Source organism: Podarcis muralis, chromosome 4 (genome assembly GCF_964188315.1).
Source record: "Podarcis muralis chromosome 4, rPodMur119.hap1.1, whole genome shotgun sequence".
In the NCBI taxonomy this organism is placed as follows: Eukaryota; Metazoa; Chordata; class Lepidosauria; order Squamata; family Lacertidae; genus Podarcis; species Podarcis muralis.
This window is the reverse complement of record NC_135658.1, coordinates 55,843,289-55,861,105: the sequence shown is the minus strand read 5'-3', so window position 1 is coordinate 55,861,105 and position 17,817 is coordinate 55,843,289. Positions and strand designations below refer to the sequence as shown.

Genomic DNA, 17,817 nt, shown 5'->3' with positions numbered 1-17,817 from the left:
AAAGCTGTGGCATACCATTAAATTGAGCTGGTTTTGTTTTGCTGAGCTATTCATCTAGCTATTGTCTTTGCTCGACAGAAAAGATGGGACACCATTTTTATTGCTGATTGTCCCCTTTTTATGCGTGTGTGTGCTGGTTATTAGCCTAATCTCAAACAGTGAACAACATATGGACAGTTTGCATTTTTAAATGGCTTTGTAAGTAAGAAACCTGCCAATCTGTCAATGAGAAGGGATGAATCATGAATAATCCTTCTATGACTATTTAAAAAGGAGTGAGTTAAGGATAAGTAGTTTCAAAGCAATGTAAAAGGAGCGGCTTTTCTATTTTAATAATAATAAAAAGAGCCCAATCAAATACCTATTTAATAAGCTTGAATTTATATTTTTAATACTGTTATATCCCAGTCTTAGTAACCAACTCTATGATTCTATGAAAACCCTCTCAGATGCAAAGGAAAATCTTTTCCCTCTGCTTTAATGTCCTATTTCCACAAAATCCATACCCACCCATTCTTAAAAAAATAAAATAAAATAAAAGAGTAAATGGGTATTAGACATTGGACACAATTCTTTAATTATTGATTTCTAGATAATGCTTTTTTTAAAATCCTCAAACAGAATTTAGTCCACATGATACAAAAAATGATCACTTGCCTGGAAATCAAGCTTTGTCAAAGAAAAATGAACCAATAATGCAGGTGCAGGAAACTTTTGACCTTCCACATATTGCTAAATTACAATTTCCTTCACCCCTGACCATCAGCCATGCTTGCTGGGGCTGATGGGATTTGTAGTTCAGCACAATCTGAAGGGTCAAAGGTTTGCCATACTTGCAATAATAAACCTTTAGAATATCTTTGAAACTTATACATCATAGATGCTGATAGAAATTGATAATAAATGTATATGCCTACAGATAGGCCCCACTGATACTCATTTCCATCCTGAGGCTCCATCACTCAGCAGTAATTCTATTCAGCCAGTCGCTCGGCTTCTTTTCTTGACTAATCAAGTATTCAGCGCCAACATTACCTCTGTGTTTTCACTGCAGATCCTACAACAAGGAGGAATGCAAAAGCTGGGCCCACAGCTCGCAACAGATATGCTAGCCAATGGACTCTCAACAGACCTCATCCCACAATATCAGCCCACACCTTAACAACAGACTGGAGGCTACCAACACCCAGGGCAGCAGGGTCAGTGGATAAAGAAAGCGACAGCTACAGTGTCAGCCCATCACAAGATACAGGTATAATCTTTGTTCCTAGACTTCAGATTCATTACAACATTATAATCAGAACAGGACATTTGCTGTTTTTGATTTAGCATATTTGATTTTAGCTGAGCACCCAACCAGATACGACAATAAATGCATCTTTACATTTAACCCTTAGAGCTGTTTCCACATGTTAATAGCAGCAGGCAGAAGTTGGAGAGGGCTTGTATTTAGTGGGGTAGCAGAAGATGGGGGGGATTGAAATTTTCTCCTGTGCTGAGGACCTGAGGAAATGTTATCTTCTGAAGTTGCTGTTGGCTTTGGGAGGAAATTCCAATTAGTGGGAAGCTTTCCCCTAAAGCAGTGATGGCCCTCCAGCTGTTTGGGGACTACAACTCCCATCAGCCCTAGCTAACAGGACCAGTGGTCAGGGATGATGGGAATGGTAGTCCCAAAACATTTGGAGAGCCAAGTTTGGCAATCACTGCCCTAAAGCAAACAGAGGAGGGATTTTCCTCAGGACTGCAGTAGGACAGCATTGTGGAGACCCAAAGAATACAGCATGGTTGAACCTTATGTTCTTCTTGTGGTCTGAGAGACATGGAAGATCATGAGCCCTGAGACTTGCTCTCACTGTTACCAGGTTGAATTTTTGTAACTAAAAAATCTGACCACACCCTCACCCAAAAGTGCATATACTGATACTGTACAGTGGTACCTCGGGTTACATACGCTTCAGGTTACAGACTCCGCTAACCCAGAAATAGTACCTCGGGTTAAGAACTTTGTTTCAGGATGAGAACAGAAATTGTGCTCCGGCGGCGCAGCAGCAGCAGGAGGCCCCATTAGCTAAAGTGGTGCTTCAGGTTAAGAACAGTTTCAGGTTAAGAACGGACCTCCAGAACGAGTTAAGTTCTTAACCTGAGGTACCACTCTATTGTTGAATTCTCCCCTTTGAAAGAAGGGACACTGGGGACTTACGTTGTCATTTGTAATATTTGTTGTTCATGAAAATACAGAATGGAGCACAAACAGAAGTTCTTTCAATAGTTAGCAGGTCCAAAGGGCTTTTGAGCCCTACTCCCCCAGCTGTAATTAACTCCAGCTAGAAACTCATCAAAATGGAAATGGCTGAAGGGGGCTCTCTCTCTTTCTGCCCTCTTCTTTAAGTTGGAGGGGTATCACCTTCTCCAAGATGTGATGGGTATCTCTTCAAATACTCAAGAAAGTTTTCTAGCCAGAAGACTATATTCTATAAGTATGGGGGAGAAATTCAATCCGATTAACATTTAAAGGTGAACGTACCTAATTCACATTTACTGAAATAATACACAAACTGTAGTCCAGCCATGATTTGAAATGTGCACTTCCCTGAATTTCCAGCGAAGCAATTTGTACAAAATTGTATATACTAAAGTGTGCATTACAGTGCATATATTATGAAAATAACATGCAAAAATTTCTCTGCAGAACTGAATATATTGAGCACAATTCAGTATGATACGTGTCTATATAATTCTAACAAATTTTCATGAAGAACTAATGGCAGCAATATACTTTGGAACAAATTTTGTGGGGGTGGGGAAAACCATCCTTCTGGGAGGATGTAGAACTAAAATGATTTGTGAAAGTTGTTCAATATGAATGAAAAAATGAGCTAGCCAGCTCTACAGTAACTCTCAGACTTGCCTTCCTGGGCCACCTGGCAGTAAGAGAACCAGGGAGGTAAGCAATAATGAACCCTTGCTTGAAGTGACAGTACCAAATGTCAATCAAAACAGCCATCCGAAACCAATTAAGAAGCTCTGTCCAGACATCAATAGCTGGGAGGTATGAAAGGTCCACTCCAGTAGGTATCCAGCTATGCTTTCAAAACATTTCACTAACAAGCCTTATTATTTTATGGGCTAGATAGTGGGTATGGACAAGCCAGACAATCTCACCTGGGGCCAAAGAGGGAGACAATCTAAAACTTCTATTAAGGCATTTCATCATTACAGAACAATCATGATAATAGGCTTCAGAATGTGAGCTTTTAAATACGATTTCTTCAACCTTGGTTCTATTAGGAAAGCCACATTCTACAGAAATTTTGCTCTTCCCTACCAGATGAAATGGGACCCGGGTGGTGCTGTGGGTTAAACCACAGAGCCTAGGACTTGCAAATCAGAAGGTTGGTGGTTCGATCCCCTTGATGGGGTGACCTCCCGTTGCTCGGTCCCAGCTCCTGCCAACCTAGTAGTTCTAAAGCATGTCAAAGTGCAAGTAGATAAATAGGTACCGCTCCGGCGGGAAGGTAAACGGTGTTTCCGTGCGCTGCTCTGGTTTGCCAGAAGCAGCTTAGTCATGCTGACCTGGAAGCTGTACACCAGCTCCCTTGGCCAATAAAGCAAGATGAGCGCCGCAACCCCAGAGTCGGCCACGACTGGACCTAATGGTCAGGGGTCCCTTTACCTTTACCTTGCCAGATGAAATAATGCTGTTGAAATGAATTTCAGTGTGATTACTATACTAGAAAAATGCTAGATCATGATGATATTCACCTTTCCCTTGTTACATGAGGACCCACCAAGGATGGACCACCAAGGCCTTTTCTTTCCTGCAACAGGGTTGCCTGCATTGATTGCCACGATGTGATAAGTGCGGCTCCATCTGCACTATGCATTTAAGCAGTATTGTAACACCTGAAACAGCCATGGCTTCCCCCCAAAGAATCCTGGAAACTGTAGTTTGTTATGGCTGCTGATAGCTGTTTAGTCGTTTAGTCGTGTCCGACTCTTCGTGACCCCATGGACCAGAGCACGCCAGGCACTCCTGTCTTCCACTGCCTCCCGCAGTTTGGTCAGACTCATGTTTGTAGCTTCGAGAACACTGTCCAACCATCTCACCCTCGGTCGTCCCCTTCTCCTTGTGCCCTCCATCTTTCCCAGCATCAGGGTCTTCTCCAGGGAGTCTTCTCTTCTCATGAGGTGGCCAAAGTATTGGAGCCTCAGCTTCACGATCTGTCCTTCCAGTGAGCACTCAGGGCTGATTTCCTTAAGAATGGAGAGGTTTGATCTTCTTGCAGTCCATGGGACTCTCAAATTGTCTCCTCCGGCACCATAGCTGTTAGGAGACTCCTATCTCCCACCCAAATATTTTCCTCCCATCTAAAATTCTTGAACCATCTACTAAGTGTAAGAGGATAAGCTCTCATCTCAGTATGCTTTGTATGAAAAAGTACCTGAAATGAGATACTTTAAGAAGTACTGTGGGAGGTGAGATGAGGATACATTTTGTGCATATAATTTCATTTGCGTCAACTAAATTTATGTTTCGAATAATGCACTCATAACAGGAGGAAACAGCTGCACAACTCCCATTAATGTTAATGATAGTGGTGCCTGAATCCCCAAACCCTTTTTTGCACATTCACATTTGTAGTTATGCTGCTATTGACTTGGTAGGCTCAGATCAACAGCAAGTTCCAGGTAGGCTAATGGTGACCAATATACCTATTTATGGGATACGTTGTGTGGAATGGGCAGATTGACTTGGAAGGGCCATAACTTAATGGGTTAAAGCATCTGCTTTGCATGCCGATGGCCCTGGGTTCATTCCCTGGCATCTCCAGGTAGCGCAGGAAGAGATCTCAGTCTGGATAGCTACTGTCAGTGTAGACAATACAGACAACACAGCGTTTGCAACCCACACCTGCGCAGGTTGCGATTCGGCGCTTTTGTGCATGCGCAAAGCACAATTTAGCGCTTCTGTGCATGCGTGACTGCCGAAACCCGGAATTAACCTGTTCCAGTACTTCCAGGTTTTGGCAGTCCACAGCCCAAAAAAAGGCAACCTGAAGCGGCTGTAACCCGAGGTATGATTGTACTGAGCTTGATGGCCTGACCTGGTGTAAAGCAACTTCCTATGTAAATAACAACAAGATAACAGAACAGAAGCAGGAAACCTGCAGGCCTGTGTCTGTGTTGTCTCACTATAAAAATGTTATGAAGGTTTTTTTTTGGGGGGGGGGGGAGGCTATATGCAAGATCCTTCTAACCCCTGGATCCAGCAAGTGTTAAATTATAAGCCAGGCTAGCTTTCTGTGTTGAGGTGATAGCCTGGGTGATGGGCCATTAAGGGAAACAAAAGTAAGGGGCTCTGTGAGAAGTGGCAAATGGGTGGGGGCCCAACCCAGCATGCTGTTAGTTAGAAGGAAGAAGCCTGAGTTTAGAGAGTCGGAGAGACGGAGAGCGATGTTTGACAGCAGTGTTTCAAGGCTGTTTGAGAAACAAGACCCTTTTGGGGTGTTAATGCTATGAACCCCTCCACTGTAGGCTCAGGTTGTATATATGTGTAAATAAACTATATATTATAAGGAGGCAACATTCTCCACTGGCCTCATTTCTAAAAGGAAACACAAACCCTGGGTATGTGCCTGGAAACCCTGGAATCTTGCACCTCTCTGAGATTGGGGCGATGTGCAACAATAACAATTCACCACAGGAGCTTCATTACATGAAATGTGTGTTGAAGTGTGAGAAAATGAGCACAACAAGTACTGTTCTCTGTGGGCTGCAATTATCCCTTCTGTCTCGTATTTGCAAACACTAAATCTGGAATCATAAAGAGAAAAAGGTGCTAATGGAAACAAAAATATTTACAGCTCTTTCACTGCTGAATACCCTCTTTTTCCCCCCTCCACAAATAAAACATGATTTTTGTGATGCAAGTCCAGAAAACTGCCAGGAAAGCATAGCCTTGCTATACCAGAATGCTCTTATTGCCCAAGCTGACTAGTGTGCAAGAGCTAAATAGTGGACTTTGGTGGATTAAAAACCCATGCTGAAGTGATTGCCTGTTCTTTCTTTCTTTCACCTTCTGGTGTTTAGACCGAGCAAGGAGCAGCATGGTCTCCACAGAAAGTGCCTCCTCCACCTATGAAGAGCTGGCAAGAGCATATGAACATGCCAAGATGGAAGAGCAGCTGCGACATGCCAAGTTTACCATCACGGAATGCTTCATATCAGACACATCATCAGAGCAGCTTACGGCAGGGACTAATGAATATACAGACAGCCTGACCTCAAGCACCCCATCCGAATCGGGGATTTGCAGGTTTACTGCATCGCCTCCCAAACCTCAGGATGCAGGACGCGTGACGAACATGGCTGTTCCAAAGGCACATCGGCCAGGTAAGTGCCTTAGGACACTCTGCTAATTCCTTCCGCTCTCAATTACATCCTGTGGATGTTGCGTTTTGAAAATTTCTTAATGGAAACGAAGGTACTTAACAGTTCTATCAAATATTCACAAAGCGCATGCATATTGTTGCTTTCACATTTTGTTAAGCAGAGGTGTAAGCTCAGAATGAGAAAAAGGCAGTCATCCTGACACCAGAGCCTCAAGATCTCACCATGTTCTGATACCATGAATATCATTTTTTTAAAGCACACACAAATAATCCAAAGGCTTTTTTAAAGACCTGAATAGACACTTGCTTTCCCCCCACCCACCATTTTTGTCGGGGGGACAAAGATTTTCAGTAATCTGAAAAAATATTCCCCCCTTTTGGGTAATTTTTCAGCACTATTTCAAGAAATATTTATTCATTTACATTGTCCTCAGTAATACCTTCAAGTAGCCCATCAGATTGGTTATATAGTGTTGTGTTGTCATACAGTTCCCTGTCTAATCTTGTTTGAATTGGGTCATACATGCGAAGGAACCGAATACTAAGCAAAGAGGGTGTCACAATTTAAGTGTATTAAGGGGGGGCAGGTACACTAAAAATGCTAGCTTCTACCAAAATAAATTGTAAAGTGTAGCTCTAGGCCTTTTCTAACGTGACCTGATATTGGTCAACTGCTACTTTCCTCATGGCTGAACCAGGCACAAACACCACAGAAGCCTCCTCTGAGTAAGGAAGACAAGGAACAGTGGTTTCCCACTGATGGCCCCACTTCACAGGGCAAGACTGGGGTAACTGTGCTCCCCAAATAGAGGAGAGCTGATAGGTCAGTATTGATCTTGCCATCAGTATTGTCAAGCATACAATCAAGGGCAGACAGCAACATATTTGGGAGGGGGCAATTCTATCTATCTAGTTTTTGGAGGGGTGTGTGTCTCCCTTGCCCCTGCTCCATTTATTACATTTTTGGTACTTAACTGCAGGATCTCCTCTCTTCATAAATAAAAGACAATGTGACATAGCAGTTCCTTTTCACTGCCCTCAAGAGAATGTTGGAAAAGTTCACTGACGTTTACTGCAAATAGAAGCAATACATTTTCCTGTCACTGTTGTTTCTTTCTTTTGCATCCATCACCACCGAATTATTATAGGTAACTGGTGTATAGGAAGGAAAAAATGAAAATGCGAAAAATCCAGAGACTAGAATGTCTTGAGGGATAGATAAGGAAACAGCATATGAATCCCTTCCGATCATTTGTGGCCCAAGTTATTATTCACTTTATGGCAGAATTAGATGGCTGTTTCTGCTTGTTCCAGGCCAATTCCTAATAGAACAAAATTGCTACTGATACTTTCTCCTTTCATTATGTATTTATAAAATGTCAGAGGGGTGCATACAATGCTGGTCCTCTGTTCAGTAGATACTGAATGGTATGTAAATTTAGGAAGAAAAAGATTTAAGGGGTTGAGATTATTCTGCTCTCTCATTTCAGACACACCATAGTTTTAGTAAATTTCCTCATGCAATTGGGTTTCTGCAAGATTTTTTAAATGTCTGTAGAATGCTTTATATAATCTTTCATATAGTGCTGTTCCATGCATGGGACTAAACTAGATGTCCTCTGTCTAGTTCCTCTTCCTCTTTCCGGAGTAATAAAATACACCAGGTTATGCCTTTATTTGACCCTGGTCCACATCACTGGCTACCATAGTGGGCAGGGAAATTACACAATGTGATTGTGTCATGTCACACTATCATTACTACCCGCGGGGAAGAGGAAAGGAAAGTAGACATGGGATTGCATCAATAGGCCCTTGTTTTGGGTAACCTAGATCCACTTCCAGAAGTTCTAAGCTACTGTACTCCAGTGCAAATGTATTACCTAGGATTTATGGACACCCTTAGAAGGAGAAAAAGAGACCACTTTCCAAAGTACTTTTCTTGAGGGTGTAAATACTTGGTAATAACAATTGCAAATTAAAAAGGGAAATCCCTAGAGAAAATGTGAAATACATACCAAGAATCTTGTATAATGATATCTTCATTCACTTGGGATGATTATTAAAATCATGATCCAGCCATCTCATCTGTAATAAAAAATATAATAAAAATAAAGTGACTCTCCTCCACGGGTATATTGCCTTTTATTATGAATTATTGTCTCCATCATGCTCACTTTTGAACTGCACGGTTTTCAGGGCTGTATACTTATAGCTGTGCAACATTTTCCATAGAAAGAGATTTTCCTCTGCCTTGTCTCAAATTACGGTATCTACTTCTCTTCTATAATTTATCCAAACAACAATTTGCTTCTTAGCAAGTGAATTATTATGCATTTCTTCTAATATACATTTCTGAATGAAAATTTGCCTTATACACATTATTGTGGAAGCAATTCACCCTAATATAGTGCATTTTTACATTATTTTCACTAACGGATGAACCTTCCCCAAATTTGCATATTTTTGTACACATTTTGGTTTGGACAACTATATTGCAATATTCAGAGAAGTGAAATTCAAAGGATAGCTGCAATTTTTGTTTTTTGTTTGTTTGTTTGTTTCTGAAGGAATCCTTTCTCTCTGTCTCTCACACACAAAAGCACATTTTTGAACAGGTTCTTTAGACATGTGTAAGAAACTCCTATGAGAAAAGAGGACAGGGTATGTACAGTGGCCTGGTTTTCACAACCCATTAAACCATAGTTAAAATGGACTCTTCAGTGTGGAAACATAGTATGTGGCATGCATAGTTGAAGAGTTCTCACTGCACTCATCCTCTGCTCTTATTCTCCCTGCACTGCCAGAAAACAAGCCAGAGTGTGTCTTGTCATGACATCCCAACCTGAGGTTATGGCTTGTTTCTCTGTAGACAAACCATGAGCAGCAAGAAAGGAGCAAATTGGTTGCTGCTCAAGGTTTGTTTGGTTAGCTCTGGTTAGTTTCCCAGCAGTGCAGCAGCAGTAGGTGAAGAACCAAGCATGAACATTTGAGCAGCATAAACCAGTGTGCTGGGTGTTCACGTTAAAGAAAAGTTTGGTTCTAACTATGGCTCAATTCATACATCACATTAACCCCTGTCCTGTGGTAATTTAGGGCATGTGTTTAGCCCATGTTGGCGATTTCCCTCAAAAACTTCATTTATTTATTTTTTGGGATTTTGCAAAAAAAAAAAAAAAAAACAACCCCACAACTCAACAAAAATAATATAGCAACCCTAGGTTTTTTAAGTCCTGGCATTAGATCATTTCTAATAATGTAAGTTCTTACAATTCACCAGTTCTTTGTCCTGCTTCTTATTCTGGACCACAGTGGCGTGTATAGTCCTAATATCTGGGCTTTCTTTTGGCACCCAACGTCCTTCGAAAGGAACCCATAAATTCTGTGTAGGTTTGCCTTTGGGGGTAATACCTTTGTATTTTCACGACGTTTACTGTGCATTGATACACGTTTGCTATATAGTACATATGACTTAGTGAACTCTAACAAGCCAGGAAGAATTAAGTGTGTGTGTGTGTGTGTGTGTGTGTGTATCTCTTTTAGTTTGGCATTCTTAAACTAAAAAAAAGTGAATAATGTTCCCTTCTAGTCCGTGAACAGATAATCTCTAACACAAAAGACAAATTGCTAGTTTGGTGCCTGTTGTGTGTTAAATAAACAATTCAAAAGCATTTGATATTTCTGAATGTTTTCATCACTTCTAAATCGGGCACATGCCCACTAAAAAAATATCTAGCACTAAAAATTCTGTCGCTTTTGTTCATGTTCAAATCTCCAAAATCTGGAATATCAGAAAAATCCCTTGTGGAATTTACAGATTTGTAGTCAGCCCCTTGGCCTTTTAGAAAAAAGAACACTTTGCATTCAGTTCTGCTTCTTTGGTAACTTTTAAGCATATTTTGCACTAGGAGAAATAAATTTATTGCACATTGATACCAATTAGGATACCACTGCAGTAAATTCAAGCAATAGTACAAACATTAGAAGGTTGATTCATGGTAAATTGTAAATAACGTCTATGACATTTTTACTGTGGAGCAGCTTAAAATAAAATAGAGGCACAGCTCTAAATCTGAACTAGGGGGATCTAGGTGCAAATCTCTACTCAGCCACAAAGCTCAGGAAATAGTGTGTGTCTCTGCCTGTTTTACAGGAATGTGAGGATGAAATGAGATGATCGTGTGTACTCCTGAGCTGCTTCTGCCAGGGATAGGAAGCAAATGAGAGAGATAAGCATTATTTCCATTGTTGATGGATTTCCCTAACCCATTTTACTTCGTTATGTCTTTTTACTTCATTATGTCCAATGCAGCTTTGTAGCATCATCTATACATCAATGACCATACAGACCCACTGGGTGAAGTGAAGTGTGAGAGGATTTTAGTGAATTTTCTTATTGATGCTTTTATTCAGCGATTCAAATATATAGTTGGTCTTTGTTTGCCACAATTGCCGCTCCTCCAAACTGAGAGCATGAGACTGTCTGACTGCTCATCCTTCCTCTTCCACATGCACATGTGCGCCCCCCCCCAAAAAAAAACCCCACACATTATATGTGGCTGCAACATAATCACACCTGGTTAGCATTTCTCAGTTGATTTAATTTTAACAACTTGAAATGCAGGGAGTTATTTAAAATGTGCATTTATAGCACTATATCTCTGAAGCCTGACTGCAATTTCCACATCTTAAAAGCAATCCTAATTGCCTAATTAGTAACGTATTGTACATGTCATCCAATCCATTCTGAGCCATTTTCTCCTCAGAGGTCAAATCAAGAGAGCAGAACCTTATTTTCTCTCCCGGCCTATTTCGTTCCAGTTGCATTATTTTTCAATACCTGTGCTTTGTTGCAGATAGTATTTAAGACGCTGCATCTAACTTGCCTAGAATCCACTGCAGTTCCTTGCCTGCGCAGACTATTTATGATCTGATGTTTGCTTTTATACATGCAAGAAAATCAGTTAAATGAAACCGCTTAGGACACTTGAAACCACAAGACCATGAAATTAGCATTTACTTTTTTAAACTGCAGTGAAGCACCATAAAAATGAAATATTTAATTATTCAGTACATTTCGACCGCAATTACATTTGCCTACGAGAAACCAATAAAACCAGCAGGAAATGGTTTCCAAATCTTATAAAAAAACATACCCTGGAACCACTGCTATTCTCCTACGTAAACAAATCAGATTCCTCTCTTGCCAACATTTTTAGATTATTTGCATTAGGAACTATCTACTCTGCTCCCTACAAGTGAAGATGTATGGGCTGATTCAATAGACTGGGTTGTGGTAACTTCCTACTCCTGTTCTCAGTCTGATTAAGCTTCCTTATGATGCTATGACACCAACCAGCAGCAGGAACTGGCATTTCAGCTCAGCACCACATAGCAGGGTCAGGAGAGATCTTTTACTTCATCCCTGGACAGCTGCTTATCCACTTGGATAAACAATGCTGGTCTAAAGCAGGGATGGGGGATGCCCTCCATTCGTTTTTGGGCTCTACTCTCCATCAGCCTTAACCAGCATAGCCAATGATCAGCAACTGGCACAGATAGTACCACAAATTCAGTAGCACCACAGGTTCCCCCTTTGTGGATCAGAGGAGCCAGTGGCCTGATTCAGTAGGCAGAAGTTTCATCTGTTCCAATTTTGGTGGGAAACAAAGGGTGCTGAATTCCGAACCTTACTGAAACAATGTAGGCTTTCCTCAACTGCTCTAGGGAAGAAGTTACAAATTCAGAGGTGACATTAATCCTAAACTTGGCAAACGAAGTGCACTGTGGTGGTTCAATGTTAGTTGCCAAGAAACCTTATACTCCTAGATTTACAAGAATTTATGGTCAGCACAGATTTATTATTGCTCCTGTGGGTGATAAAATCCCCTTGGACAGAGTGGGTAGAGTGGTACCTGCCCCCCTGAAGAGCTAGGTAAGTATCTTTGCATGGCAAGACATCACAGAGGGCAGTTGTTGCCGTAGGAATAGTAGATTGGTCATTGCTTGAATCTGCTAGGGTCTGATAGTTACTTACTATCTATAGGGCTAAGGTAGGCTGACTACCTTGTACTGACACACAACAAATATTATTCTGCTCCTGGGGAAAGAGGTTCATAGCAGTCTTTATTTGCGTTCTGCTTGCTCAAACTAAATCAAACTTTTTCAAGAGTGAATAGCCCAAGCAGGCAGAATTTGAGTAACATGCATTTGGACCAAAAAACAAAATCCCAACTTTGATTAAATTGTTCTAGCACCGCAGTTTTTGCATCCTGCTCCCTTTCCACACTTATCAAAGTATTCTATGGCAGAGGTTCCCCAGACTTTGGTTTGTGGGCCACCAATGGTCCATGAGTTTCATGCAGGTGCTCTGTGGCATGTCTTTGGACTTGTGGTTGAATCCATCCCTTTAAATATTTATACTGATTTTAATTGCATTTATGTTGCTGTCTTTATTATTTTACAATTTGAGTTCAATGGAATTCAAATTGTAATTCAATCTGTAAGAAATAAAAGAAGCACTGAAAAACATACAGCACCTAGAACACTGCCTCACAGTTGCTGCAACAGGCAGAAAAAGCATCAGGTCGTTTGCCAACACCCCCAGCAATTTTCAAGTTGTCTATGGGGAGTTTAAGAACCACTGTTCCAGTGAGTTTCCACAATGGTGAAAGGTTTTTACAACAAAACTACAAGATGCTGTAATCAAATAATTGTCCTCTGTTTCCCATGGCTCAACTTTTCTCAGATTGTACATATGATAGACTAACATGATACCTGCAGGTGTGGATGGCTGTAATGCTACTATTCTTTATTTTCCAAGCTGTGTGCCAAATTTGGCATGTGCAGTGGTGTGTCAGCAAACCTATCACTACTTAGCATGCCTTCACCATTAAATTTCTGATCAGTGCCATTTTTATCCCTCTTTGTATTTAATTTTTTTACAGTGCAACCCTAACCAAGTCTACTCAAAAGTAAATCCTACTGAATTCAATGGGACTTACTCCCGGGCAAGTGAAGTTAGGATTGCAGCCTTAGAGTGCACTCCAAACCTCCCACTACCAGCAGCAGGGCTTCGTAGTCTTTTTTAAAATGTCTGCCTATGTGACTTGCCCTTCCTTGCCTAGGAACTGCCTTCCTCACTATGTATTCTGGTAGATACATTTTCTCAATAACTTTTTTAAAACTACCAAGTCTAAGATATGGAGCACGCCATTAATTCTTGCTATAAAAATCCAACAGCATTTTTAGGGGACCTAATCTTTCAAAATGCATCCATGAACCTAGAAATAATTGTAAAAGCTTGCACTTTTTGTTCTTGCATCATCATTAACATCATTTTATTTTCCTTTTGAAAGAATTATTAGCTGCATTAGACCATTTGTCAGAACAAAGTTGCTGTGCAATGCTTACCTGTCCTTAGGACTGGAAAGTGCAGAGATATCTCTTATTCACTCGTCCTACCTTTGGCTAAGGCTGAGGTTAATAGGATTGTCTCATTATTAATCATTGCACCAGGTCACCTTCAGTTTGCAGAATTGCATGCACATCATGCCACAAATCCTACAGTCCTTAATGACTCAAGATGCACCCCTTACTTGCTCCTCTGACACTAAAGCTGAAATTAATTTAGAAATAAATTCTCATGAAATTTCTCCTAACCTCAATTTACTTAGAAAAACTCAGAGTTATATTATCTTAATTTGAGTGGGGATGCTGACTTGGGCCCCAGATTATGGGTGCCCAGCGGCACACGTGACGTAATGTGACGTCATGACGTCACATTGTGCACACCACGGCATCACCTGAAAGTCACCTCTGAGGCTCCACGAGGCCTCAGACACGAATTCCAAGACCCTGTGAGGTCTCAGATGTGACTTCTGGTTTCTCCCGGAGGTTGCGCCGGAGGCCTCACAGTGTGGGTGCCAAAGGCCCCCTATAGTTGACACCAGTGATTTGAACACCTCACTCCAATTTTGTTTAATCTGCACTGGCTTCTTTTTTGAGAACAATTCAAAATGCCAGTTTTTTATAAACCCCCGTCAGGGTGAGCAACCTTTTTTGCTCCAGAAGGTCGCATGCAGCAGTGGGTGGATGGTTGGGAGCTGCATGCCAGTAGGCAAGGCTTGGGCTGGGGACAGGAGGGGCCATTCACATACACACACACACTCGCAGGAAAGATGTGTGTGAGGAGTGTTAACCCATCCCTGAGGAGTGGAAACCTTGCTCTGCCTTCTTTGGAGGTGCTATTGGCTGAGATATGAGACAGGAACTTCTCTAGAACACACTCAGGTTGTGGACCCTCTTCTCTATAAAGGTTTTGATGGTTCCCTCCTTTTTAATCTTAAGCCCTTTATTAGATCTGTGGGCCACATGCAGTTCCAGAGCATTGTTACATGCCACCCCAGTCTCTGAGCAGTGTGAAATTATGATTAGTCTGGCACTGATTAACTATTCACATAAGCAGAGATTATTAGTTCACATTTTCAGGACTGAGCCATGCATTGCAAATATGTTCTGCTGTGCTCTAACATGCCCTGGCTCAGAGGAAACAAGCAATTTTTTGTCTGTTGGTTGGCACACTTTGTTCTTTTAATTTAGAGAACAAGCATTTTGGATAATGAATGGTTAAACTGATTTTGGGGGAGAGGAAAACTTTATGCAGCTGGAAGCAAGTTTTCCTAACATTTGAAAAGCTTTTTCGTTAAGTTTTTTTTTAGCAATGAATGTGTTGATGTAAGCAATACATGACTTCAGAAACTTTTTGTCGTGTGGTATGACTAACCACCTTTAAAAAAATAATAATAATGAATTAAACCTTATCTGGAAATCATACTAAGACCCTCTTACAGGGAAACTCTTTCCCTGTCCCTAGTGTGGAGAGAATAATTGATGCTTTTTTGTTTTGTTTTTAGAGAGAAAGGGACAATGGGGCTCTGCACATGTGTAACAGGAGAACTATACAAGTCCTATTGCGATGAAAACAGCAAGCTGAAAAATTGCAGCCCTACCAAGTCAAAATGTTACTATCCGCCACCGAAGCACACCAAACAGTACACATATGGGAGGAACTCAACATAACACTAAGGAGATCACTCTGTCAGCTTGCTTGATGGAATGAACTCTCCTCTCTGTCACCCCACCCCACTCACATGTGCTGTTCTCACATGCCAGTGGTGGACATGCAAGGGGGCAAGAGTGGGGGGAAGCTCAATTGCCCTAGCTGAAGTGCTTGCGTGGGCTTCCACTAGCAGGATCCGTTTATTTAATCTGGCCCTATGTTGAAAACTGGATGCAGGTTGCGCTGTGGTCTAAACCACAGAGCCTAGGGCTTGCTGATTGGAAGGTCAGCAGTTCCATGTTTACTCAGAAGAAAGTTCACTATATCCAGTGGAACTTACTCCTACCTAAGTGTGGCTAGGGTTATGGCCTTAGACTGATCATCCTTGGGATTTGTATTACCATGCCCCCTGTCATAAACAGCCTTAAAACTTGTAACTGTTCCCTTACCTTCAGCAGTAATTTTTTTAATATATGACCTAACATAATGTTTTGCTCCAGTACTTCCCTTCTGAAGAGACAATAAAGCAGGCTCTTATTATTGCTTGCTGCTCTCTGATCCCAAGCTTGAAATGAACAGGAGGGGGCAAGGAGGCCAGAAACCTTATTTTGCAGGACTCATTGTGACTATAAAGAAACTACTCAGCACAAGGGATGGAAATACGACGGTCACGTTAATATAAAAACGATTTGTTTCCAAAAATTAATTCTGCAAGTCAGGCAAAAGAGATGAGAGACTGCTATGTTTTCAATTCCAGCTTTCTTTGTTTTAGTAAAATCATTTCTTATGGGTGGATACTAATGTTATATATTTAAGAGTCAGAAATCCTTGGTAATCTTCTGCCACCAGTAAATCAATATCTACCTCCCCTGCTGCCCTGCTTCAGCCACTTCTACACCACCACTGGCTTTTAAAAACACACACTTTGAAATCACATTAACTTATATTCATAATTAACTTGTTTAACGGGGGGGGCGGTTCTTTTTAAATACACAGTTATGCTTTGCTTGAATAAAAAGAATTCTAGCTATCCAAATTAGGCTGAAGATCTGACATAATTGCTAAGGGAGTGTTGAGTCTTCAAGTTTTCATTAGTTAGTACCATCTGTCATCCATCACTGTGTGCTGCCTGAGCCGTTGTGTTATGTTCTCCACCGTTGCAGGCTGCATGATTTGTCATCTCGATCCATTTTCCACCTAAGTACCAGCCTTGCTTTTGTATTGCCTCAGATACTCCTGCGATCTGAGAATCATGGATAATATGTTACTTCGTTGCACGTTGCCTGGCAGTGAAAAACCATCCCCAGGACATTTGTGTTGTGAAAGGCATATTGATTCTCTCTCCCCCCCCCCCCAATTACCATCCCCATTTAGGGAGAATATGAGGTGTGCTAGGGAGGAGCAAGTTGCTTGTTGTACTTCTGTACATACATATCCGTCTAGGGTGTTTATTTCATTCCCTTCCACCCACTCAGCATTACAGCAGAACATTCAGAAGCTGTCCCAAGATTCTAATAACCGAAAACCTGTGAAATGGATAAATTCGGTTCTTTAGCTGTGCATTTCCACTGTGTGGTTTATAAGGCAGTAGCTTTTTCTTTCTTTCTTTTAATCAAGTCTTGATTTGCTTGGAGCAATTTGGAGATTGATTCAGCTTGTCAACCTTGTTTCATAAAGGAACTGCGAAGCATTGAACAGTGATGAGAGAATGATATGAGCAGGCAAGTGCAAGAGCATTACAAGAGATGGCAGAGAAGGGAACCAGGTCGGAAGGATGGTTTTAAAAGCAGCAACTGGGAATCTCAAAATATTTCACTTCGATGGAATGGAAAGCTCCAACATGGTTTCTGGCTCTATGTTTCTTTTCACGAGTTAATTCTAAAACGTTTTGGGGATAATTTAGTAGGTAGCACATTAGACTCTTAATCTCAGAGTTGTGGGTTTGGGCAAAATATTTCTATATCGGACTAGATGACTCTCTTGGACACTTTCACCTCTACAATTCTATACATCATATATATATTATAAAAATGTATTGCTGATAACCTGGGCAAGTCAGTGGCACTGAGGCCTCTAAACAGCCATATTACACCAGAACTGCTACATCATACACTAATTAGGTGAATTGATGCAGTAATACATTCCCAGTCAAGGCTGAATTAACCATTACACTGAGCACTCCATAGTATAAAGACCCCACAACACAGAAGCAACTGATATGGCTTACTTTTTTATGAATTTCAAGCGCACAGTTTGCCTACCCTTGTTCACTACACCAGGCCCATTATGAATTCTCCCTAGCTCAGAAAATGAGGATAGCATACGCATCATCTGACAAAATGACCGTTCAGAATTTGCACTGCAGTT

The 17,817-nt window shown here is 41.2% G+C and overlaps 1 protein-coding gene across 2 annotated transcripts in view; it reads left to right on the top strand.

The window, feature by feature from the left end:
* The window catches only part of DSCAM (DS cell adhesion molecule), a 333,350-nt gene that overhangs the window by 301,208 nt on the left and 14,325 nt on the right, over positions 1–17,817 (top strand). For both annotated transcript variants that reach the window (XM_077927351.1, XM_077927352.1), the window contains exons 31-32: positions 1,055–1,252; positions 6,091–6,393. In XM_077927351.1, coding sequence (XP_077783477.1) covers positions 1,055–1,252; positions 6,091–6,393 — 501 coding nt within the window. The remainder of the gene's footprint in view (positions 1–1,054; positions 1,253–6,090; positions 6,394–17,817) is intronic.